The sequence below is a fragment of the Gavia stellata genome, chromosome 17 (genome assembly GCF_030936135.1).
Source record: "Gavia stellata isolate bGavSte3 chromosome 17, bGavSte3.hap2, whole genome shotgun sequence".
Classification (NCBI taxonomy): Eukaryota; Metazoa; Chordata; class Aves; order Gaviiformes; family Gaviidae; genus Gavia; species Gavia stellata.
In genome coordinates, this window is record NC_082610.1 from 2,299,448 (window position 1) to 2,323,192 (window position 23,745).

The 23,745-nt window shown below is 68.3% G+C and overlaps 4 protein-coding genes across 4 annotated transcripts; 1 reads left to right on the forward strand and 3 right to left on the reverse strand.

The window, feature by feature from the left end:
* Positions 1-235: 235 nt before the first annotated feature.
* TMEM132A (transmembrane protein 132A) lies at positions 236-7,229 on the reverse strand. Its single transcript, XM_059826091.1, is given in 12 exon segments — positions 236-1,372; positions 1,476-1,667; positions 2,188-2,464; positions 2,983-3,185; positions 3,266-3,409; positions 3,484-3,676; positions 4,384-4,533; positions 4,621-5,003; positions 5,099-5,389; positions 5,463-5,677; positions 6,943-7,043; positions 7,045-7,229. Coding segments are annotated over 12 exon segments (3,456 nt in total). The 3' UTR covers positions 236-250.
* A 1,254-nt stretch (positions 7,230-8,483) lies between these two features.
* TMEM109 (transmembrane protein 109) lies at positions 8,484-10,188 on the reverse strand. The gene is made up of 3 exons (XM_059825997.1): positions 9,914-10,188; positions 9,646-9,748; positions 8,484-9,521 (listed from the first exon to the last, which is right to left on the reverse strand). The coding sequence occupies exons 1-3, from the start codon at positions 10,124-10,126 to the stop codon at positions 9,151-9,153; spliced, it is 687 nt and encodes a 228-aa protein (XP_059681980.1). The 5' UTR covers positions 10,127-10,188; the 3' UTR covers positions 8,484-9,150.
* Positions 10,189-11,353: 1,165 nt separating this feature from the next.
* On the forward strand, positions 11,354-17,689 carry PRPF19 (pre-mRNA processing factor 19). The gene is made up of 16 exons (XM_059825827.1): positions 11,354-11,447; positions 11,605-11,754; positions 13,644-13,720; positions 13,820-13,961; positions 14,133-14,206; positions 14,324-14,386; positions 14,496-14,537; positions 14,638-14,712; positions 14,980-15,055; positions 15,293-15,402; positions 15,609-15,764; positions 15,847-15,916; positions 16,095-16,180; positions 16,798-16,968; positions 17,170-17,275; positions 17,573-17,689. Exons 1-16 carry the CDS (start codon positions 11,429-11,431, stop codon positions 17,668-17,670), a joined length of 1,515 nt encoding a protein of 504 aa, XP_059681810.1. The 5' UTR covers positions 11,354-11,428; the 3' UTR covers positions 17,671-17,689.
* A 755-nt stretch (positions 17,690-18,444) lies between these two features.
* On the reverse strand, positions 18,445-22,734 carry ZP1 (zona pellucida glycoprotein 1). Its single transcript, XM_059826092.1, has 12 exons — positions 22,575-22,734; positions 22,205-22,326; positions 20,889-22,127; positions 20,777-20,825; positions 20,419-20,562; positions 20,100-20,284; positions 19,907-20,004; positions 19,523-19,650; positions 19,256-19,445; positions 19,016-19,166; positions 18,661-18,745; positions 18,445-18,551 (listed from the first exon to the last, which is right to left on the reverse strand). The coding sequence occupies exons 1-12, from the start codon at positions 22,732-22,734 to the stop codon at positions 18,445-18,447; spliced, it is 2,658 nt and encodes an 885-aa protein (XP_059682075.1).
* Between the last annotated feature and the right edge of the window lie 1,011 nt (positions 22,735-23,745).

A 23,745-nucleotide genomic window follows, 5' to 3' on the forward strand; every position in this document is an offset into this window, starting at 1 on the left:
CTCTGAGCTGGGTGGAGACCCCCCCACACACTTCCCCACGGGCATCTGGGGCTGGTCCCTTGGGTGGCCCCGCTGGGGCAGGGCTCGGGCCACCAAGGAGGGACGAGCAGTGGTCCCCAGGAGCAGCACAGCCCGCTGCAGGCAGGGGATGGGGGGGACGGGTGTCCCCCCCGGGGCGGCGTGGGGAGGAGGTCGGTCCCTTACTGGTTCGCCCCAGGGCTGGGGGACCGGGGGCTGCCCCCCCCCGGGGTCAGGAGCTGCCCCGGATCCTCTCCATGTAGCTCCTGAGCTCCTCGGGGTCCCGCAGCCCCATGTCCTCGCACACCCAGCGGATGTCATCCTCGCTGGCCACCAGGATGGACTGGACGTTGGGGACGGGCTGGGGGGGCTCCTCGGGGACGCGGGGGGGAGCGAAGGTGACGAATTCCACCCGCTTCCTCCGGCCGCCCCCCGGCGTACCCCCCTCCTTGCGGGGCAGGGGAGCCCCGGGTGTCGGGGTGCCGGGGGGACCCCCCGATTCGGAGCCCGGCGTGGTGCCCGGGGGCTCCCCGCAGCAGCAGCGCCCCGCCTCGGTGCCCGGTTCGGGGGCCGGGGGCTCGGGCTGCCGGCGGTCCAGCTGCCGGCTCAGCTCCTCCTGGTCGGTGCCCAGCCAGACCCAGTTGTGGGGCTGGGGGGCCGAGGGGGCCGCGCCGGCGTCCGGCAGCTCCTTCTGCTGGTACCGCAGGACGAAGAAGATGCAGTTGACGAGGAAGATGAAGATGGCCAAGCAGAAGACGCCCAGCAGGACGTACATGCCGATTTCCAGGTCGGTCACCCGCTCGGGAGCCTTCACCATCTCATCCTCCTCTTCTTCCTCCCCGCCGGCGCGGTCGTGGCCGTAGCCTTCCTCCTCCTCCTCTGAGGAAGACCCCAGCCCCTGGAGCTTGGTGGAGGCAGGTCCCACGCCGGCGGGGACCCTCCGCCGCGGCTCGCTGGCCGCCGTCACCGCCTCCCCCGACATAGCCCCCTCGGCCCGCGGGAAGGGCGAGCTGGGCCGGGGACGGCCACCGCGGGGCCGGGGGCTGCCAGGGGTGGGGGCGCGCCGGCCGGACCCCACCTCGAGCCAGGCGGTGCCGGCGGCCACCGCGGCCGCCCGGTGCCGTCCCCGGCGGCAGGCGTCTGGGGGGTGCAGGCTGAGCTGCAGTAGAGCCCCCCGCCCCGGCCCCTCGGCCACCACCCACGGGCGGGCGGCGGGGACACCGGGCGAGCCCCCCACGGTGGCCACGGCGGGGTCCAGCGAGGTGACGGTCAACGCCGCGTCCTGCCAGCCGTACAGCTCCAGCGGGGCCAGCGTGCGGTCGGAGAAGGACAGCCAGACGGACAGCGTCGCCTCCTGCCAGGGATGCCGGGCGGGATGGCACCGGCTGGGCGAGCGGGCACCCCAGCACCGCCCGCCCCCCGAGCAGCCAGGATCAGCCCCCCCACACCCCTCTCACCTGTTTGGGGGTACGCAGGGTGACGGTCCCCTGGGCGGTGGCGGTGACCACAGCGGGGTGACCCGGCTCTGCCTGCAGCGTCAGGGACAGCCCCGCCACCAGCTGGGCACGCAGCTCCGTCACCGTCACCTTCTCCTCCGACACCACCAGCATCTGCTCCCCCAGGATGGAGTCCGAGAGCGGGGAGCGGACCTGGGGGCACGGGGGGAACCTTGTGAGCCCCCAGATTTCACGGCCTCCGGGTCTCCGTCCTCTACCCCCCGCCCCGTCCGGGCCCCTCTCTTCCAGCCCCTGCATCCCTCAGCTCCCCCTGGGACCCCCTCCAGTCCCCCCACCTCCCTCCCTCCAGCCCTGCACCCCCCAGCTCTCCTCTCTCCCCAGGACCCCCTCCAGCCCCCCATCTCCACCTCTCTTGCCCCTGCACCCCCTCAGCTCCCCCCCACGATCACCCTCCAGCCCCTGCACCCCCAGCTCCCCCTCTGCCCCCAAGACCCTCTCCAGCCCCCCATCTCCCTCCCTCTCCCCCCAGGACCCTCTTCAGCCCCCCAACTCCCTCTCTCCAGCCCCTCCACTCCCCCAGAATCCCCCCTCCAGCCCTGCACCCCCCAGGCCCCCCTCCAGCACCCCAATCTCTCTCCCTCCCTCTCCCTCTGCCCCCAGGACCCCCCCCCAACCCTGGCATCCCCCCCAAAAAGCGAGCCCCCAAGCCTACCTCCACAGAGGTGACCCCGGGCTCCCGGCCAACCACCACGGTGCCCCCCTCCAGCGAGGCCACGCGGGGGTCCTGCACCCGGGTCCGGCCGGCCACCAAGTGGGTGACATCCAGGAGCCAGTCGGGGCCGGGCAGGTAGGCGAGGTGACGGCCACCGTCGAGCGGGTGGGCTACGAAGTGTGCCAGGACCCTCACCGCCGTCCGCTGGTACTGGGGCCGGCAGCCCCGCGCCCGCCGCTCAGCCTCCTCCCCGGGCTCCTCCGCCTCTGCCGGAGCGCTGGGGGTGGCGGGGACATCGGTGTCACGAGCCCCACGGGGCTCAGCGAAGCTGATGGGGCAGGTGCCATGGGGGGAAACGTGTCACGAGTGCCTGGGGGCTCAGCGGGGCAGGGGTGCACAGCACCACAGGGCTCAGTGGGGCAGGGACATGTGTCACGAGTGCATGAGGGCTCAGTGGGGCAGGGGTGCCCACCCCAAGCACAGTGGGGCTCAGTGGGGCAGGGACGTGTGTCCTGAGTGCCGTGGGGCTCAGCAGGGCAGGGGCGCATCTCATGGGTGCTGTGGGGCTCAGTGGGGCAGGGGTGCGCACCCCAAGCACCACGGGGCTCAGCAGGGCAAGGACATGTGTCACGAGTGCGACGAGGCTCAGCGGGGCAGGGACGCGTACTCGAGCACCATGGGGCTCAGCGAGGCAGGGGCACGTCACGAGCGCGGTGGGGGCTCAGCTCCCTCCTCACCTGCCGCCGCGGTGGCAGGAGGCGGTGGTGGGGGACCCCCTCCGGGCACCGGACTCACCTCTCGGGGCCGCCGGGCAGGCGCCAGCCCCGCACTTGCTCCAGCGCGGTGTCACCTAGCTGGACGCGCAGGGGCAGCAGCGGTGCCCAGACGGTGAAGCGCAGCGAGGCGTGCAGGCGCCGGGACCAGAAGTCCACCCGCGCCCCTCGGGCACCCCGGCTCTCCTTGCCCCCCACGAACACCGCGTCGCAGGCATCCGAGACCTGGGTGGGGGGCACGCAGAGGGGCAGGGGCAGTGGGCAGCCCTCAGGCAGGGTGGGGGGATGCCGGGAGCCCTACTAACCTGCAGCACCTGCTTGTCGGCCGACTCGCAGCCCGGCGGCTCGGTGAGCTCCGCCACGCCGCCCCCCGCCTCCACCGCCACCAGCTTCACCGGCACGGCGCGGGGGACCCCCGTCAGTGGGGCAGTGTTCAAGATCTCCAGCTCCTGCAGGGCAAAGTGGGGCTGAGCGCGTGGCCCCACGGGGCCGCGGTGGGGCGGCCGGGGTGGGGGGCACCCACCTGCACCAGGGGGACGAGGGCGCGGACGTCCCGCTCCGACACCTGGATCTCCCACACCAGTTTGTCCTTCTGAGCCTCGGGGTCCTGGCCGGGGTACTCCACCTGCCAGGTGAGGGGCCGCGCCGGCGCCAGCCCCCCCGTCCCGTTCTCCACCGCCAGGTCCAGGTGCAGGAACGCGGCGGAGTCGGCCGCCCTGCGCCACCGCACAGGGGTCGGGGCTGTCCCGTGCCCCCCAGCCCCCCCACTGGGCCATACTGGGATGGGAGCGGTGCCAAACACAGCTACCCCTGCTCCAACTGGGCCATACTGGGATGGGAGTGGTGCAACGCAAAGGTCCCCCTGCTCCAACTGGGCCATACTGGGATGGGAGCGGTGCAACGCAAAGGTCCCCCTGCTCCAACTGGGCCATACTGGGATGGGAGCGGTGCAATGCAAAGGTCCCCCTGCTCCAACTGGGCCATACTGGGATGGGAGTGGTGCAACGCAAAGGTTCCCCTGCACCATACTGAGGTGGGAGCGGTGCAAAACACAGGTCCCCCTGCTCCAACTGGGCCATACTGGGATGGGAGTGGTGCAACACACAGGTCCCTCTGCTCCAACTGGGCCATACTGGGATAGGGGTGGTGCAACATACAGGTCGCCCTGCTCTGCCTGAGCCATACTGGGATGGGAGTAGTGCAATGCACAGGTCCCCCTACTCCAACTGGGCCATACTGGGATGGGAGTGGTGCAACACACAGGTCCCCCTGCTCCAACTGGATCATACTGGGATGAGGGCAGTGCCATGCACAGGTCCCCTTTGCTCTGACTGGGCACTACTGGGCTGCACTGGTCCCCCATGCAGAAGCCCCCTCCTGTACTGGGGACCGCTGGAGACCGGGGTGCCGTGCTGCTCCCTACCTCCCGCCGCCGTGGGCGTCCCCGCTCCGCCGGCAGGTCACCACGGCCGTCGAGTGCTTGGGACCCCGGGTGCGCTCCAGCTGGGCGGTCCAGGCGGTGGGGGACCCGGGGCGGGCGGCCACCACCTGCAGCCCCTTCTTCGCCTTGATCCTGCCAGCAGACCCCCGTCACGCAACGTCCCCCTCCTGGCACCCACCACCCTCCACGGGGGTCCCCCGCCTGCCCGAGGGGTCTCACCGGAGCGTCAGCTGGTCGGCGGTGAAGTTGTGCCGCAGAGCGAGGGTGGCGGTGAAGCGCTGCCCCGGGCGCAGCGTAGCATCGGGCACCCGTAGCAGCACCTTGTCATCCAGCCGTACCTCCTGCCGCCGCGCCGGCTCGGCCGCCCGCAGCTCCAGCGTGCCCAGGTACTGCGGTGCCTCCCCGCCGCGGCTCCGCTCCCGGCCCCCGGTGCGGCCGCACTCCCCCGGTCCCACCACGCCGTAGTGCAGCTCGGCCGGCTCGGGGTGCTCGGGGCGCCCGGGGGGCTCGGCAGCCCGGCGGCGGCTGCGTGGGGCGGCGGATGCTGGGGAGAACCAGCGCGAGGGGATCTCCAGCTCCACCACGCAGACGCCCAGGGGTGCCTGGAGGGGAGAGCAGGGCCACAGCTCAGGGTGGGGGGTGCTGAGCGGGGTGGTCCCCCCCGGGGGGGGCTCCAGCCCCGGTGGGTGGCACTGACCTGCAGGCGGCATGTCCCGCGGGCCACCCGGCCACGGTGGCGTGCATGGAGGGTGACGCAGGGCAGGTCCCGCTCCCCGGGGTGGTCCTGCTCCCCGGGGTGATCCCGCTCCCCGGGGTGGTCCCGCTCCCCGGGGTGATCCCGCTCCCCGGGCAGCCAGTCGGGACCCTGGAGGTGGAAGAGGACGCGGGCGAAGGGCTCGGCCGGGGACACGGCACTCTCGAGGGAGACGGCGCGGATGGCCCAGGCTGCTGAGCCGTCCTTCTCCGGGGGGGTCTCCGTGGGCACCTCCTGCAAAGAGACCGGGATGGTGGCGGGGGGCCGGGCTGCCCCGGTGCGGTGGGGGCAGCGGGGGCCATTTTACCTGCCGGGTGCCGAAGGGCGGGTAGGTGGCCTGGACGAGGGGCCGCGCGGCAGAGCCGTGCCGCAGCAGCAGGTAGGTCTCGGTGCGGGTGTGCAGGGAGGCGTTGGCGGGCAGGTCCTGGTCCACCCGCTGCAGCCGGTAGTATTCCGGCACGCCGAACACCTCCATGTCCGCTGGCAGGTACACGGGGTCGGGGGGGTCCCCGTCACCCCTCGCTGCGAGGACAGGGGCTGTGTCACCGGCCTCGGGGGCCACGGAGGGAAAGGGCTGCCCTGGGGTGGCGAGCCGGGGGTCTCCGCACCCACGGCCGTGTCTGAGGGTGCAGCGTGGTGCCGCGAGAAGAAAGCCGGCTTCGGCACTACCGTGGCACCGGACGGCCCCCCCCAGCCATCCCAGCCCCTTCGGGGACAGGGTCAACCCACGTCCCCACATGCCAGGAGGTTGTCCCTTGTGTGACGCTGCACCTCTGCAGCCCCCTGTGCCCCCCAGGAGTGGGTGCCGGACGGCAGCGTGGCACCCCACACTACCGTGGCACCGGACAGCCCCCCCCGGCCATCCCAGCCCCTTCGGGGACAGGGTCACCCCACGTCCCCGCACGCCAGGAGGTTGTCCCTTGCGTGACGCTGCACCTCTGCAGCCCCCTGTGCCCCCCAGGAGTGGGTGCCGGAGGGCAGCGTGGCACCCCACTGGTGCCGGGGTCAGCGGTGGGGTGCCAGCGCGGTTCCCCCAGGCCTGGCTGCTCCCCGCTAACGAAGCGGCGTTCGTCAGGCTGCTCCGCTCTGCCAGCACCGTGGGGACCCGCTCCCCCGGTTGGGGAGAGGGACGGTGCCGGGTCCCGCAGGGTGGGCTCCAGGATCGGGGCAGCCGGATCACCGGGATCCCCGGAACAGATCCCACTGGGATGCCCAGAACAGATCCCACCGGGATGCCCACGGGCCCGGGGAGAGATCCCACTCGATCCACAGCTCCCCGCGGGGATGGGAGGGGGGAACTCTCCGGGCAGATCGTGCGGGATCCGGTGAGTGGAGGGGGGGAGAGGACCGAGGCAGATCACCGGATCCCGTGGGTCGGGGGGAGCGGATCCCGTGGGACTGCCGGGATCCCGGGTGGATGGGGAGGAGATTCCCCCGCCGAGATCCCAGCGGATCCCACGTTCCGTGGGGGATCTCCCCTGCGGATCGCGGGGGATCCCAGGCGGGGGGGGGGGGGGGGGGGCTCCCCGCCGCCTCGGAGGGAGGTCCCGCCTGCGCGGGGGAGCGGATCCCGGCGGGATGGCGGGGGGAGCGGATCCCGGCCATCCCGAAGGCGGGGGAGGCAGGTGGCCCCGGATCGCGGGACGCCGGTGGCAGCGGATCCCGGCGGGATGGCGGGGATCCCCCGCGAGCGGCTGCGAACGCCGGCTCGGGGCTGCGGGCGCTGCCCGCGCCGGTGCCGGTGCCGGTGCCGGTGCCGGTGCCGGTGCCGGTGCGGCCGCACTCACCTGAGGCGCAGAGCAGGGCGGCAGCCAGCAGCGCCAGCCGGGGCCCCGGGGCCGGGGCCGGTGCGGGGGCCATGGCCGGGCGGGCTCCGCGGCGCGTCCGTGCGAGCGGCGCCGCCGCTCCCGTCCCTCCGCCTCCGCGCCCAGACAATGGGGCCGGGGCGGGACCGGCACCGGCGCCGCCTCGTCCCGCCGGGTCCTAAACGCCCGCCCTGGCCGCCCTGCGCAGCGCCGGGCACCGCTCCAGCCACGTCCCCGTGCCCGCTCCCCGGTCCCATCCTGCTCCCCATCCCCGTTCCCATCCTGCTCCCCCACCTGTGCCCCATCCCCGCTCCCCATCCATGCTCCTCCTTCCCGTCTCCCATCCTGCTCCCCACCCCTGCTCCCCACTCCCCATCCCTGCTCCCGCTCCCCATCCCCTTCCCTGCTCCCCATCCTCATCCCTGCTCCCCATCCATGCTCCCCATTCCCTTCCCTGCTCCCCGTCCCCTTCCCTGCTCCCCATCCTCATCCCTGCTCCCCATCCCCACCCCTGCCCCCCACTCCCCATCCCTGCTCCCCACCCCTGCTCCCCATCCCCACCCCTGCTCACCACTCCCCATCCCTGCTCCCCATCCCCACCCCTGCTCACCACTCCCCATCCCTGCTCCCCATCCTCATCCCTGCTCCCCATCCCCATCCCTGTTCCCCATCCTCATCCCTGCTCCCCACTCCCCATCCCTGCTCCCCATCCCCTTCCCTGCTCCCCATCCTTATCCCTGCTCCCATCCCCATCCCTGCTCCCCATCCCCTTCCCTGCTCCCCATCCTTATCCCTGCTCCCCATCCCCATCCCTGCTCCCCATCCCCTTCCCTGCTCCCCATCCTTATCCCTGCTCCCCATCCCCATCCCTGCTCCCCATTCCCACCCCTGCTCCCCACTCGCCATCCCCGCTCCCCATTCCCACCCCTGCTCCCCACTCCCCATCCCCGCTCCCCATCCCCACCCCTGCTCCCCACTCCCCATCCTCATCCCTGCTCCCCATTTCCATCCCGCTCCCCATCCCCGTTCCCCGTCCCCATCCCCACTCCCGGGCACAGCGCTGGGCACAACGGGCCATGGGAGAGACTCTTGGGCCAGTGTCCATCCTTCCCTGCCCCACCCCAATCCGGGCGACTGGGGGGCACTGGGGACACGGGAGGGACTGGAGGGCAGACGTGGCCGGGGGCACGGAGCCAGCGGGAGGGAGGCAGCAGGGCAGCGGGGACGGCTGGAGGGCGATGGGGACACGGAGAAGGGGCCGGATCCTGGTACGGATAAACCCCCCCTGCTCTGCGCTCAGCGCCGGCCTCGGCAAACAGAGGGAGAAGGACACACGTGGGGCGAGCGTGCGGCACCCTCCCTGCACCCCAGAAACGAGCCACCCGCGCCCCACCACGCCTGCCCACTCCGAGTGGGGCGTGGGGGGCCGGGCAGCCCCCAAGGGGAGCCCCAACGCTCCCGGCTCGGAGCGGGTGACCTGCTCGCTGCTCCCCGTGCCCTTTCCGTGCGGGGAGAGTAGCCGATCCAGGCCGGGATGAAACCGTTGTTTATTCAGATATCCCATATCAAAACAGTTTAAAAAGCAGCTTAAAACCCAAGGACTGACAGCGCGGGGCCCGGCCGCTGGCCCCCGGGGGGCTGCGTCCCCCCCGGCGTGAGCAGAGCCCCCGTTTTGGGCCCGGGGTGGGGAGCGAGTTCCCTTCTGTGTGCCCAGATGGGCACAACAGCCGCCAGGCCGGCCGGACCGGGATTAGGACGCTCTCCTCTCCTCCCCTCCATGGCGGGCCTGAGTTTGGGGCTGGGGGGGGGGCACGGGGGGGGCTGCCGGAGCCATAGGAGGACCCCCTCCCCGGGGAAGGCACTCTTGGCTCGCGTGAAGGCACTGCGGTGCGTGCGCAGGGAGTGGGGCCCCGGCTTTGGGGGTGCCGCATGGAGTGGGGGGGCCCTTCCTCTGTGTCCCCTGAAGGACGGAGTGGGGGGCTCCGGGGCTGGCGTCCACCCCGGGGCGGGGGGGGGGCTAACGGGAGCAGGGCCCCCAGGGAGAACTGGAGCAGCGGTGGGGGGCAGAGGAAGGGGTGTGGGGGCTCAGCAGGGAGGACGCACGCTTGGGGGGACGGAGCCAAGCATACTGGGGTGCGCTGGGGACGGTGCAGCGGGGCGGGCTGTCCCCCCGGGAGGGGGGTGGGTGGCTCACTCCTCCCGGTTACGGGGGCCCCCCCACTTCTGCCGCCGCCGTAGCTCCTCCACCTTCCACTCCAGGCTGCGCACGGCAGCATTCAGCTGGCTGCTGGGGTCGGGGGGTCCCACCAGGTGCCCCAGAAGGGCGTAGAGCACCCACAGCCCCAGCAGCATCCCCGCCTGCGCCGTGGGGCTCTCCTGGGAGGCCGCGACGTGGAGGAAGGCACCCAGGAAACAGCAGAGCTTCACCCAGCGGAGCGCGGGCAGCAGCAGCCCCCGCAGCCGCGACAGCAGCCAGGAGCCCAGCAGGGCAGCCAGCCCCCACAGCAGCACCCGCTGCACCTCGCCGGGGCCCAGCGCCGCCACGCGCACCAGCCGGTCCCCTGGGAGGGAAGCGGGTGTCACCGGCGGCACGGCCACGACGGTGGCACAGGGGCTGGGTGCCAAAACCGTCCCGCAGCCGGGCTGCTCGCCCCGGTTATCGCTCCCGGCCACCTCCCCGCTCACCGCTAACGCCGGAGGCGGCCAGGAGATCCCCCAGGATCCCGCAGAGCGCCGTCAGGGCCGCCGAGATCCCCGAGGACACGACCCAGAGGGTGGCGGCGAGGCTCTGCGGGGAGAAACGGGGCTGCGGGGAGCGGTGCCGGGGCCCGGGGGGAGTCGAGGGGTTGGCGGCGGGTGGGTGGGACGCAGCCCCCCACCGTGTCCCCACGCTGGGGGGCTGGAGGGGACAGCGGGGATGGCTCCCTCGTGGGCCGCGGCACCGGGACCTCACCTCCGCCACCAGCCGCAGGGGCTGGGGGCCCAGCCAGCTCTCCAGGGCCTCCCAGGCGGTTCGGCCCAGCCGCGACAGCAGGTCATCGGCGGCGGCAGCGCGGCCCGGAAAGCCGTCCTGGCCGTCCTCCGCCCGGTCCCCCGCCGCGCCCCCGAGGAAGGGGGCCCACAGCAGCACGGCCAGCAGCGCCCGGCACCCCAAGTCGTCCCCCATCTTGGGTCCTGCCTCCGGCCCGGGGTCTCTGTGGGGAGAAGGAGAGCGGGGTGGGAGCGGTGCGGGACCCCCACCGCCCCCCCGAGCCGCTGACGCCTTCCCCCCTCCATGCCGGGGCCACCTCGGCCACCCGTAAGCGGCAGCGCTGGCACCGTCCCAGAGGCAGCTTTGGGGGGTGGCCGGGGGCAGCGGGGTCCCCCCCGCCGGCCTTTGGGGTGCCCCGCGCGGGAGGGGAGGGCCGCGGCCTGGCCGCCCCGGCTATCTTTAGGACGGACGTCAGCGGGACGCGGCGCCTGCCCTGCCCAAGGGCACGGGCCCGGTCCGGGGTGGGGGGGCCCCCGGCACCCCCGGACCCGGAGGAGGGAGCGGGGTGCTCCGGGATGGGGTGCAGCCATCGCTGTCCCCCACCCAGGAGACCCTGCACCCCCCCGGGCACCCCACTCCTCCCTGCCCCACATGTGCCCCCCCCCCAAGTCACGGGGTGCCGGGGGTCACCCGGTCCCTGGGTGCCCCGGTCCCTGGGTGCCCCACTCCCCGCCCCCAGGCACCCCGTCTCACTGGGGACCCCCACCCCCCAGACCCCGGGGGGGTACCCCTTCCCCCCCCCAGGGAACCACCCCCCGTCCCCAGGGCCCCCCTCCCTCCTCGTCCCCCCCTGGGTGCCCCCACCCAGTCCCCCCGGGACCCCCCCACCCCCGGGACCCCCACCCCCGGGACCCCCACCCCGTCTATCCCCCCCGGGTCCCCCAAACCCGGGCCCACCACTCCACCTCTCCCCCCCCCCGCCTCGGTCCCCCCGACACCGCCCCCCCCCCCCCCCCCGCCGTCTGACCCCCCCCCCGTCCCATCCACCCCCCGGACCCCCCTCGGCGGAGCAGCGCTCACCGCCACCGCGCGGGGGCGCTGCGGAGCCGGGCGGGCCGGAGCGCGCGGACACCCCTACCGCCGCGGGGCACGACGGGACCTGTAGTCCGGAGCCGCCGCCCCCCGTTGCATGCCGGGACCTGGTCGCTATGACAACGCCCCCTCCCCTCCCCGCAGCGGGAGGGGGAGTGGCCCCGTGGCGGCGCGCGGGGCATGCCGGGAGGCGCCGTTCCCGGGGGCGGGAGCGCGCGGTGCAGGCCGGGAGCGTTTCCGTTTCCGGCGGCGGCGGTGGTGGTGGTGGTGGCGGCGGCTCCCGCGTGAGGCGTTGGGAACGTCGCGGCCGCCGCGCGCGCCGCCCGGAACCGGAACCAAAACCGGAACCGCGACCGGAACCGGAGCGGGCCGCAGGCGGAAGGCCGCGGCTACCCGGTGTCCGCCATGGCTCTCATCTGCTCTAGTGAGCGCGGAGGAGGCCCCGAGGGCGGGTTTACCGGGCGGGGGGTTACCGGGCGGGGGGTTACCGGGCGGTCGGCGGGGGGGCGGCGACCGGTGGGCCCCGCCGGGCCCTCGGCGGTGCGGTAACCCCCGCTCCCCTCCCTCCCTCCCCTCCGCAGTTTCCAACGAGGTCCCCGAGCACCCCTGCGTCTCCCCGGTCTCCAACCACGTCTACGAGCGGCGGCTGATCGAGAAGTACATCGCGGAGAACGGTACCGACCCCGTTAACAACCAGCCCCTCTCCGAGGAGCAGCTCATCGACATCAAAGGTAGCGGTTGGGGGGGGGGTTGTGCCGCTTCTCCCCGGGGGACCCCCGTGTCAGGGGCGGGGATGGAGGGGCGCAGGTTGTTTTGGGTGCAGGTGGGTGTATTAACGTGAGTGATGGCGCAGGAGGACAGAATCACAGAATCACTACGGTTGGAAAAGACCTGTAAGATCATCAAGTCCAACCACCAACCCAACCCCACCATGCCCACTAAACCATGTCCCGCAGTGCCACCTCCACACGTCCCTTGAACACCTCCAGGGATGGTGACTCCACCGCCTCCCTGGGCAGCCTCTTCCAGTGCTTCACCGCTCTCTCAGGAAAGACATTTTTCCTAATATCCAGCCTAAACTTCCCCTGGTGCAACTTCAGGCCATTCCCTCTCATTTTATCGCTGGTTACATGGGAGATGAGACCAGCACCCACCTCACCACAACCCCCTTTCAGGTAATTGTAGAGAGCGATAACAGAATCACGGAATCACTAAGGTTAGAAAAGACCTGTAAGATCATCACGTCCAACCATCACCCCAACCCCACCATCCCCACTAAACCATGTCCCGCAGTGCCACCTCCACACGTTCCTTGAACACCTCCAGTGATGGTGACTCCACCACCTCCCTGGGCAGCCTCTTCCAGTGCTTCACCGCTCTCCGTAAAGGAATTTTTCCTCATATCCAGCCTAAACCTCCCCTGGTGCAACTTGAGGCCATTCCCTCTTGTCCTATCACTTGTCACCTGGGAGAAGAGACCAACACCCACCTCCCCACAACCCCCTTTCAGGTAACTGCACAGAGCAGCAGCCCCGCAGGTCCCATTAACTGAGGTGCTTTACAGGTCTGTACCCAATGAGTAACTCAGCCAGCTTCCCCTCTGTCAGAACCTTTCCAGTCATTTCCAGCGGTGATGGCTCATAAAAAGAAATAATTTAGGGGTTTTTTTTCTGTCCTTCTTTTGCCCAGTAAGCTGTCCTGTACTTGAGAGTGACCCTCCACAATAAAGCTCCTCACATATAAAGAGTGGGTGGGAACAGCCTTTTGGCTAATTCCTCAAAGTCTTCATCCTTTTTACGTACTCCCTCCACTCTTTTCAAACTGTCTGCCCCTGCTCTACCTGGAGTATGTAATTTCTTTATTTAGCCTTTGATTAATTGGTTCTTCAGTCTCCTAATCCTAGTTTCCCCTTCCTGACGGGGTCCATAATCCTTCCTCCTGGAGTCCCACTTGCTGAAGTATCCCTAGCCCTTTCTTTGCTTTCAATTTTGCATAAGATTCTTAGTCTTCTGCAGTGCAGATCACAGAATCACAGAATCATTAAGGTCAGAAAAGACCTGTAAGACCATCAAGTCCAACCATCACCCCAACCCCACCATGCCCACTAAACCATGTCCCGCAGTGCCACCTCCACATGTTCCTTGAACACCTCCAGGGATGGTGACTCCACCACCTCCCTGGGCAGCCTCTTCCAGTGCTTCACCACTCTCGCAGTAAAGAAATTTTTCCTAATATCCAGCCTGAACCTCCCCTGGCACAACTTGAGGCCATTTCTTCTTGTCCTAAGTAGGACAGGAGGACCGGAGTAGGCCCAGAAGAAAACGCTCGGAGGAGCGATGGGGGGACCCCGAGCAGACGCCAAACTTGGCCACCGTGTCCGGTCTGGGGGGAGCTGTGAGTCCCCAGGGGGGTGCTGGCACCCTGAAAAAGTATTTCCCGAGGGACTGATCAGCGATGCTCTCCCTGATAGCCGGGAGGGGAGGCAAACCTGATGCGCTCGGAAAGCTGAGCTGTGGGGATCAGGTTGTTGGGGGGTGTGGAGGCAGCAGTGCGGCCATCTAAAGGGATTGACAGGAGCGTTGAGGACACGGTTGATGTGTTCACGCTGTCTCTTTGGCAGTCGCCCACCCGATCCGGCCCAAGCCTCCGTCTGCCACGAGCATCCCGGCCATCCTGAAAGCCCTCCAGGATGAGTGGGTAAGTGCTGGGTCGTGGAACGCACCTGAGTGCCGGCAGCTGCCTGCACTGGGACTAACCCGTTTCCCTGCCTGCCTTAACGCTGCCTCGTCCCACTAGGATGCCGTCATGCTGCACAGCTTCACCCTCCGCCAGCAGCTGCAGACTACGCGCCAGGAGCTGTCCCACGCGCTCTACCAGCACGATGCCGCCTGCCGTGTCATTGCTCGGCTCACCAAGGAGGTCACCGCCGCCAGAGAAGGTGACGTGGCGTGGGGTGGGGGCTGTGGGCCTCAGGGATGGGGGAGCTGGGAAGGAGCGAGAAGCATGTGGCTCAGCAGCGGGTAGTTTTGGTAGTGATCGCTGCGCTGGACACCATCTCCTTCCACCTCCAAGTGCCTGTTAAACTCACAGCCTTTCTCTGCCTCCGCAGCTTTGGCCACTCTGAAGCCGCAGGCTGGCCTCATCGTGCCCCAGACGGTGCCGTCCTCTCAACCAAATGTGGCGGTGAGTCCCCACTGCCTGTCTCGGATTCTTCCCCTTGGTCCCCCGCTGCCAATCTCCACTCCTTTCCCCTGTGTTCCTTCTCTGGGTGTAACCAGCCCCCTTCTCTGTCCCGTGCAGGGAGCTGGGGAATCCATGGATCTGGGAGAGCTTGCGGGCATGACCCCCGAGATCATCCAGAAGGTAAGGGGTCTTCCACTTGTGCTGCTACAGCCTTCAGCAGCGGCTTTACTCCAGCCTCCCCCCGTGGGAGCCCCAGTCAGTCTGCGACCACCCTTCTCATGTTTTGCAGCTTCAAGACAAGGCTACGGTGCTGACCACGGAGCGTAAGAAGGTAAGCGGCCCCGTTTCGCTCCGAAGATGCTGCGGCAGCCAGGACGTGCCCTGCCCCGAGAAAGGCCGATGTTTATTTCCGCACCGTTTTCCTTTTGCAGAGAGGCAAGACGGTTCCAGAGGAGCTGGTGAAGCCGGAGGAACTCAGCAAGTACCGGCAGGTCGCCTCGCATGTGGTGAGTGCCGTGATGCGGGTGGAGGCTCAAAAACTCAAAGCTGGGCATCGGGGCCTCTCCTGTGCCGCTTCGCAGCATCGATAAGTGACAGATCTGCTGCTGGGACTCTCTGTGCCACAGCCAGCAGGGACCTGTGCTGGAATAGATGCGGCGCAGGCTCCCGCTGTCGGAATGAAGCACCCTGGGCTCGCTCAAGGGCCTCTTAATACCTTTTGGGGGCATTTTCTTGCTTGCGGCATTAATCTGGCGTCCTCCTACCTCGCGCAGGGGCTGCACAGTGCCAGCATCCCAGGGATCCTTGCCTTGGACCTCTGTCCTTCCGACACCAACAAGATCCTCACTGGTAAGGGAGCCTCCGCTTGCTGGGGACTGCGTGGTGTCAGCTAAGAGCCTGCGGCTGCCTGGGAGCAGTTCCCTTTCTCTGTGCTTTTGGGGGATAGAGGTGGGGCAAGGGGTGCGAGGGATTCTCTCACCTCATGGCAAAGCTTCTCAGGACGGTGGTCCCCAGGAAAGGTGGGTGGACTTGGACTTGGTTGGCCACAGACTCCCATCTCTCACCGCTCCCTGCTTTGTTTTCCAGGCGGGGCTGATAAAAACGTCATCGTCTTTGATAAGAGCTCGGAGCAGATCCTGGCGACACTCAAGGGGCACTCCAAGAAGGTTACCAGTGTCGTCTTCCACCCCTCTCAGGTGCGCTCAGACCTGCGTTTGGCCTCTTTTCTCATAGCCAGGCTGCCCTAGATCGTGTTTTCTGGGCCCTTTTCTGGTGCTCTGTTCTGGTGGGGCCTCCGCCTCGTGCAGACTGGTGATGGGCCACTTCTTGCCTGTGGAAAGCTCTCTCAGCTGGAGAGGTGAACGTTTTTTGATGTTAACTTCCCTGCCTCGTCCCTGTCTAGGAGCTGGTGTTCTCAGCTTCTCCTGATGCCACTATCCGGATCTGGTCTGTGCCCAACGCCTCGTGCGTGCAGGTCGTCCGTGCCCACGAGGGCTCCGTGACGGGGCTGAGCCTCCACGCAACAGGCGACTACCTCCTCAGCTCTTCTGATGACCAGGTGGGACCCCCGTCCCCGGGCCACAGGCCCCCCCCACTGCTTCTCATCTCTCCGTACTCAACGCGCTGTTCCTCTCTTCCAGTACTGGGCTTTCTCGGATATCCAGACAGGCCGTGTCCTCACCAAGGTGACGGATGAGAGCTCCGGCTGCGGTAAGTCTTACAGCTGAGTATCCCCACCCTGGGGGGCCGTTGCGAGCCTGGAGAGAAGGGATTTTTCTGCCCATGGGTCTCTGGGCTCCTGGAGCTCAGAAGAACTTGGGGGGAGCCCTGCTAACAAAGTCAGAAAGTCTCTCCAACCCTCTGGATCTGCCCCCCTGTGTCTCTGCAGCTCTCACCTGCGCCCAGTTCCACCCGGACGGGCTCATTTTTGGAACGGGGACGATGGACTCTCAGATCAAGATCTGGGATCTGAAGGTAGGGCTGGTTCTGGGTGTGTGGAGGGTGGGGGGGACAGGGAGGCAACGTGTTGGGGGTGTGCTTGGTTTGGTGCCCAGCAGCGCGTTCAGTCCAAGGCGCAGCGCCTGTGTCTGCCGGAGTGGGGCTTTGGGGAATCTCTTTTGAGGTTTTCTCCAAAAATACAAAGCTTCAGCTTGAGAGCGGCCGCTTCTGGTGCCGTAGCTGGGGATCGGGGATTGTCTTGTGACAGGAAAACGTTTGCTGCGTCCCCAAGGGAATCGGTGAGGGACGGGAGGGTTCGCGGGCAGGCTGCCTGGCTCTGCTGCGGGATGAGTCCGTGCTGGATGCACGTGGGCCTTTCTTGGTCCTGCGGCTGTGAATTTGTCAGCGCAGCCCTGCGTTAGGGATGCGCTGTAGCTCCAGCGCAGGAGCAGCTCCGGCTCTTGGGCCGTAGTTCAGGGCGACAGCGCGTGGAAGTGGCGCGGTCTCTGTTCCCCCGCCTGCATTTTAACTCTGAAGCAGACTGATGGGTGATACAGAGCTGAGCTGCGGTTGCAAGGATCCGATCTCCCGGCCGTGAGGGAGGGTGCTGCGGTTCCCTGCTGGCAGCCTGTCTCTAACTGCCTTATCCCCAGGAACGCACCAACGTGGCCAACTTCCCGGGACACTCTGGCCCCATCACCAGCATCGCCTTCTCCGAGAATGGCTACTACCTGGCCACGGCAGCGGACGACTCTTCTGTCAAGCTCTGGGATTTGCGTAAGCTCAAGAACTTCAAGACATTGCAGCTGGACAATAACTTTGAGGTGTGCGACTGTCCCCTTTTCCCCACCACGGCCAGGCTGGCAGGTGCCTCTCCCGGTGCCCACCATCCCAGGCCTGCTCCAACTGCGCTCCTCTGCTTTGGGGGAGCCTGATGCAGAGGTGCTGCCCACCCCAGTACCCCGAGAGGCCGTTTGGAGCTTCGTGGGCCTGGTCTGAAGCCTCGTTCCCCTTTTCCTCTGCAGGTGAAGTCTCTCATCTTTGACCAGAGCGGTACCTACCTGGCCCTGGGCGGGACGGACGTCCAGATCTACATCTGCAAGCAGTGGACGGAAATCCTCCACTTCACGGGTGAGGAGCTGGGGCTGGAGGGGGCTGTGGGAGGGCAGAGGTGGGAGTGTGGGTCCCCTCCTGGGGAGAGGAAACGCTCTCCTGGGTCTGCAGAGCGAGCTGCGGGGTGCGAAGCGCTGCCCACCCCCATCAGCGCCTCCGCCTGCAGTGAGACCCTCCCGTGGCTGCCCGGCTCTCGGTTTCTCGGCACGGGCAGGCGTGGAGGTGGCCTGGCTTTGCCCGTGCCACGCTCAGCGGGGAGCGGGCGGGGGCTAACTCCCCTCGCTGCCGTAACCACGGGCTCTCTTCCCTCCCCAGAGCACAGCGGCCTCACCACAGGAGTGGCTTTCGGCCACCACGCCAAGTTCATTGCCTCGACAGGCATGGACCGGAGCCTGAAATTCTACAGCCTGTAGCCCCGGACGTGGGGCCGGCATCTCGCTGCCGTGCTGGGGTTTGGGGTGGGAGGGCGGGAGGGAGTATAGGGGTGGGTGGGAGGGAGACAAGCGGTTCGTTACTTCTCCGGGCTCCCCTGCTGTAGCTGTTGGCAGAGGGGAAGTTGGATGTCGCCTTCCCCGTGCTTCATGGATTTGTTGTTTTAGTTTTCTTCTTTTCCCGTTTCGTGCGTGTCTCTTTTTTTTTTTTTTCTGGCTTTAAGATTTCTGTTCTGTGGTTGTCACTGATGCAACAAAAGGCTCCAACCCCAGCGCTGGTGGATGTTTGTGGCCGGGATCGTGGCGGGGATGTGTGGAGGGAGGGAGGGAGGGGAGGACTGTGCAGGTTTTGTAAGCAGTTACCTAGTTTCATTACAGAAATAAAGATCTATTCCCCGTAGTGATGTGTGCCAGCCCCTCTCCTCCTTCAGAGCAGGCAGAAGCGCAGGGTGGGACAGGAGCATCGCAGCCCCCTGAGGGCAGGGAGCTGGGAAGAGGTGTGGGTGCTGCCAGCTCTGGGACGGGGACAGGGGACCCTCCTCTTTCTTCCCGTCCCCCAGGGACAAAGCACCACCGCAGCCTCCGGCTTGAGCTGTGCTATGCACTGGTTTATTTTTCCAGCTTTTCAGGAGATGTCAGGCGGCATCTGGCTGGAGGCAGGAGCTGCGCAGGAGGAAGAGGAGAAAGAGAGTTAGTTAGAGCCGGGATGAAGGAGCAGTTTAGGGAGGGGAGGGCACTCACCCAGCGCCTTCGGCCTCAGCCTCTCCGCAGCTTGGGGACCTCTGGGAAGATGATGTGTCCCTGCGAGGTGACTGTGCCCGTGGCTTCAGCTCTCCTCCTGTCCCCCAGAGACCGACGCGCTCCTGGGGAGAGGCAGGGGGTTGGCGGGGGGAAGCCGGGGCAGGTGGAGGTTCCCCCCACGGCCGCCTGCCGCTGAGAAGGCGAGCAGGAGCCGGCGGCACCCAGACTTACGGGAGGGCACTCCCAGCTGGCAGGAGGGCCGGCAGGGCTCGGGCTGGGCGAGGTGGCACACGGAAGCGCTGCATGAGATGTACACCTGGAAGCCACGGGTGGGCCAGAGTCAGTGGCCGATGTTGCTGGGGGCCCCAAGGAACGCGCCCCCCCCCCCCCCAATCCAAGCAGCGTGGGTCTCCCTGCTGCCGCTGTGGGGCCGGGGAGCGGAGCAGCACAGGGCAGCCGGAGAGGGTTTGGGGGTGTTGGGATGGGGGCTTGCCCACGTCAGGGGGTTCAGGGGTCCCACCAGGGACCTCTGAAGTCCGTGACCAGCCCCCGGGGCGATGCTGCAGGGCAGGCCTGCCCCCCTCACCTCTCCCTCCAGCACCGCCATGGAGGGGGGCTCCACGAAGGTGAAGGTGGAGATGACGAAGCGCTGGTAGTGGCTTGGGAAGGGCAGCTGCGGCGAGGCCGGTCCCACGGGCACGAGCTGGGTCCTGTAGTTGTCCCCTGCGAAGGGGCACCTGGGCGTGCGAGAGGGACCCTGGGTTGGTGCGGGTGACACACGCATACACCCCTCCTCGCTTCCATCCTCCTGTCCCCCCCTGCTCACCCGTCCACCAGGATGGGCCACTGGGGCTCGGCCGCGGCGTCGGTGCTGGGGGACGCCCAGCAGTGGTGCAGGACCAGCACCAGGTTGGGGTCCGTCTTCTGCAGGAGGCGAACCTCCACGTAGATGGGGTCCCGGAGCACCCTCACCAAGGGGTAGTCGCCGTCGGGGTGGTAGGAGCTGTAGCTCTCGTCTGCGGGAAGGGCGAGAGGCTGAGCGGGCTGAGGGTGGGGGGCAGCGGTGGGGGGGACGAGCGGATGGGCTGCTCACCGGTGGCGATGCGCAGCTGGAGCCCGAGCGGCCCCGGCATGGCCAGGGGGGCAGCCGTGGGGGGCACGGCCACCTCCATGCGGAGCGGCAGGAGGTCGCTGGCGTTGTAGATGCAGCGAGCTTGGAGGCTGTGGGGAGCAGAGTGGGGTGAGCCACGAGGCTGATGTGGATGCCCCCTGCACCCTCCAGCCCCCCCCCCCCCATCAGCTCCCCCAGCCCAAGGAGGGGTGGGCGCTGCCGGGGCATGTGCCGTGGTGCCGGCGCCAAGCACCGGTGGGAGACGGGGAGCTGCACCGGGGGTGCTGCAAGCAGCGGGGGAGCAGGATGGGCTTTGCTGAGGGGGGGTCCCGGCTCTCTGCCCAGCTTCGCCCACCCTCCCCTTACATGTAGATGCTGTCCCGCGTGATGGAGCCGCGGGGGGACCCCTGGACATCGATGGTAGAGATCAGCTGGTTCTCGTAGATCAGCCGGTCCTCGATTGCCTGGGGCGGACATGCACACGGGGTCAGGGTCCCCACTCGCTCTCTGAGCGGTTGAGGGGGGGGTCTCGTGGTGGTGGGGGGTGACCCATCCCCACCTGGACGGTGGTGCCGCACTGCGTGACGGGGAAGCGGAACATCACGAAGGTCTCCGTCACCCTGACGGGCTCGCAGCCGGCCTGGGTGCTGGCAAGGCGCACGCTGTCCAGGTTGTAGGGTTGGGTGGCGAGACCCCGTGGCACCACCAGGACGAAATGCCCGTCCAGCAGGCACTGCACGGTGGCTGCGGCACGAGGGAGGGAGCGACTCCATCAGCCTGAGCAACAGGGACCTGCAGCCCCCTTTCTCCACCCCAGCAGGTGCTGGCCAAGGCGGTCGGCGATGGGGCGTCCCCAGGGACCCCTTCGAGCATCCTACCCGTGTTGCCGTAATAGCAGGGCGCGATGCGGTCCATGTCGTCGTAGCAGCAGCCCGCCTGCAGGCATGCCTCCCGGCCCTGCGGGGCCACGCAGGGCATCCTCCCCACCGCCACCTGGCACTGCTCCCGTGTCAGCTGGGTGCCTGGGGCGGCAAAGGGGGGACACTGCCCTGAGCGTCCCCCCGAGCATCCCCTTGCCCTGCCCTCTCGAGCATCCCCCTGCCAAAGCATCCCCCTTCCCACACCGAGCATCCCCCTTCCCGCCCCGAGCATCCCCTCGCAGCTGTGACGTGCTGCTCCGGGGACAGGGAGCACCCAGCCCCGGCTGCGTTCCTCCAGCCCACCGAATTGGCTTACCTGCCCCTGCCGAGGGGTAGAAGAGAGCCGTGGATTGCAGCAGACTGGGCTGGGATTGAAGCCCAGGACGCAACAAGCCAGGCTGGGCTTGGGGTTGCAGTCCTGGGCGCACCAGACCCGGCTGGAGCTGAGCCTGAAGTCCCGGGCGTACCAAACCCGGTCGGGACTGGAGTCCCGGGCGCGTTAGACCCGGTCGTGGATGGCCGGGATGTACCAGCCCAGCTTGGCTCTGGAGAGCCGGGTGCAGCAGACCTGGCCGGGACTGGGGCTGGGGGCCAGGGTGAGGCAGCCCAGCTTGGTTCTGGAGCCCAGGACGGAGGAGACCAGCTTGGGAGTGGGTCTGAAGGCTGGGACGAGCTAAACCCGGCTGGCTTTGGGGCTGAGCTCCTGGGCGTACAAAGCCTGCTTGAGTCTGAGCACCAGAGTGCATTAAGCCAGACTGGATACCGGGGTGCAGCAGCCCAGGCTGGTTTCGGGTCTGAACTCCCGGATGGAGAAGTCCTGGTTGGGTTTGAGCTCCGGGGTGCAGCAGCCCAGGCTGGTTTTGGGTCTGAACCCCCGGATGGAGAAGTCCCGGTTGGGTCTGAGCTCCGGGGTGCAGCAGCCCAGGCTGGTTTTGGGTCTGAACCCCTGGACGGAGAAGTCCCGGTTGCATCTGAGCTCCGGGGTGCAGCAGCCCAGGCTGGTTTTGGGTCTGAACCCCCGGACGGAGAAGTCCCGGTTGGGTCTGAGCTCCGGGGTGCAGCAGCCCAGGCTGGTTTTGGGTCTGAAGCCCCGGACGGAGAAGTCCCAGTTGGGTTTGAGCCCCGGGGTGCAGCAGCCCAGGCTGGTTTTGGGTCTGAACCCCTGGACGGAGAAGTCCCGGTTGGGTTTGAGCCCCAGGGTGCAGCAGCCCAGGCTGGGCTGGGAGCTGCGTGCCCGGGCGTATTAAGCCCTGCTGGGGTTGGGCGATGGGGTGACCCATCCCTGGCTGGGACTGAAGCCCCGGGCGAACCAGGCTGGGCTGGGGTTGGGGCTGCAGCCCGGGGTGCACCAGGACCGGCTGGGTGTGAGCCACGGGGTGACCCTGCTCCGAGTGGGCTTGGGGAGAGAGCTGGGGTCCCGGGAGGGTGAGGGCGGACTGGGACACGTGGCGCAGGAGACCAGGCTGGGACAGGGGGACAAGGACGTCAGCCTGGGAATGGTGGACGTTGTTGCCCCGACCAGCCCGGTGCTCGGTGTGCCCATTGCCGTCCGTGTGGCTTTCGTAGTCCCCCGGCTGCGGGCAGGTCATGTTGACTTCATAGGAGGCGGCCAGGACCCCGCTGAGCAGCATCTCCTCCAGCTGCACCCTCAGGACGTAGCGGTCCTCCTGCGGCGGGGCAGGAGGGACAGTCACCCCCAGCCCACCAGCACCAGGGGGGACCGCGGGTGGGACGGGAGACTCACCTTCACCAGGACGTGGCAGCCCTCGTAGCCAGAGGAGAAGACAACGGCACCATCCGCCCCGGTGTTGAGCCAGTGGAGGCAGATGGAGCAGTTGGCCACGTCAAAGTGGGTACCGAACTCGTCTGCGGGGACACCGTAGGCACGGGGAGGGGGTGAGGTGGCACAACCGGGTGCCGTGATGTTCCCCGGGGAGGCAGGCACACAGAAACCTTCCCCGGCAGCGCGGCCCCGCACTGAAACCTCATTCAAGCCGTTGGGCTCATCCCATCACCGCGGAGCACTCGGGTTTTGGGGTAACCCAGGGCGATCCGGCACACGCCACCCCAAGGTGAGCCGGGAAGGAGCTCGTGCCCGCTTGTCCCCCACTCACCCATGACTTTGAAGCGGACGGTGCGGCCGCGGGTGGGGTACGCCAGCAGCTGCATGCCATAGTCTCCGCAGTCGTAGCGGTACCGCAGAAGCGAGAAGGCGGCTCCCGGCCCCGGGGGCAGGAGGAGCAGCAGCAGGAGGAAGGAGCAGCTCCGTCCCATGGCGGTGACGGCACACGAGGCCGGAGCACGGGGCTCTCCGTCGGTCGGCACTGGGGCCACAGATTTATACCCATCCGGCTGGGACGCGGCGGGGGGGGGGGTCAGATGACCGGTGGGGCCATGCCGGGACGGTGCCTCCTGCCCCGTGGCGGGGGGACGAGCTCTGCCCAGGGCTCCTCGCTCCCCTGCCGCCAGCGACCTCGCTGCCCCCGGCCCCGCAGTCACCTCCCGTGGCCGTGCCGGGGTGACCGGGGAGGAACCGAAAGCTGTTCAAAGAAACAGTTTGTCCCTGTGAACGGGGAATGGAAACGCCACCGGCCGGGATGCCCAGCCGGACCAAGCCATCCGGGTGGAAGGAGGGGGCTAGTGTGTGCCCACCTCCCCCTTGCCCCACAGCCTTGGGGTTTGCCGCACACCGGTGGGGACCACGGTGGCATCCGGCTCCCCGATGGACACCCCGCTGCCGGGGCAGCCGTAGGACTGGGAGCCTGCGGAGGGACTGGGGGAGCATGGCGGCGTGGCTCCGGTGAGGTCTGGGGGCTGAGGAATAGGGCAGTTTTCCCCAAATTCCTCCCCCTCGGCGGCTGCACGCCCCGGCTCTGCCCCACCAGCAGTGCCCCGGGGGAACCGAAAGTCCTTCAAGGAGCACTTTGTCCCGGGGAAGACGAGGAGTCGGGAGAAACTGTTCCTGTGAATGGGGAATCGAGACTGCTGCCCTGAGCATGGCGCGGGGCCAGGGGTCCCCAGGCCACCCCTCGGCCCGGCTGTCACCTTCTTCAGCTCTGGGGTGCTCCCCAGCACCCCACTCTTGTGCCTGGCAGGCTGGGTGCTGCCCTCGCCCTCGAGCAAGGGTGGTCACGGTCCCGCCAGCTGTGCCATGGGGTGGGGGGGACTGAGCCCCGGGATGCTCGTCCCCCCGAGGTCCCCGCAGGAAGGCGAACGGGGAGCCGGCTGCGGTCAAGCGATGGGCGGGCACGCCACGGAAAGCCGGAGCCCAGTTTCGCCGGCGCC

Excerpts from the sequence above, each read along its gene's own strand:
- TMEM109 (XM_059825997.1), bottom strand. The coding sequence starts at position 10,126 with ATGGGGGACGACTTGGGGTGCCGGGCGCTGCTGGCCGTGCTGCTGTGG. Across the intron at positions 9,749-9,913 it reads CCCTGCGGCTGGTGGCGGAG|AGCCTCGCCGCCACCCTCTG; the intron begins GTGAGGTCCCGG and ends TTCTCCCCGCAG. Across the intron at positions 9,522-9,645 it reads GGCCGCCTCCGGCGTTAGCG|GGGACCGGCTGGTGCGCGTG; the intron begins GTGAGCGGGGAG and ends CTTCCCTCCCAG.
- PRPF19 (XM_059825827.1), top strand. Across the intron at positions 11,755-13,643 it reads GCAGCTCATCGACATCAAAG|TCGCCCACCCGATCCGGCCC; the intron begins GTAGCGGTTGGG and ends TCTCTTTGGCAG. Across the intron at positions 14,713-14,979 it reads GGCAGGTCGCCTCGCATGTG|GGGCTGCACAGTGCCAGCAT; the intron begins GTGAGTGCCGTG and ends TACCTCGCGCAG.
- ZP1 (XM_059826092.1), bottom strand. The coding sequence starts at position 22,734 with ATGGGACGGAGCTGCTCCTTCCTCCTGCTGCTGCTCCTCCTGCCCCCG. Across the intron at positions 22,327-22,574 it reads CGTCCGCTTCAAAGTCATGG|ACGAGTTCGGTACCCACTTT; the intron begins GTGAGTGGGGGA and ends GTGTCCCCGCAG. Across the intron at positions 20,005-20,099 it reads AGTGCGGCACCACCGTCCAG|GCAATCGAGGACCGGCTGAT; the intron begins GTGGGGATGGGT and ends TGTCCGCCCCAG.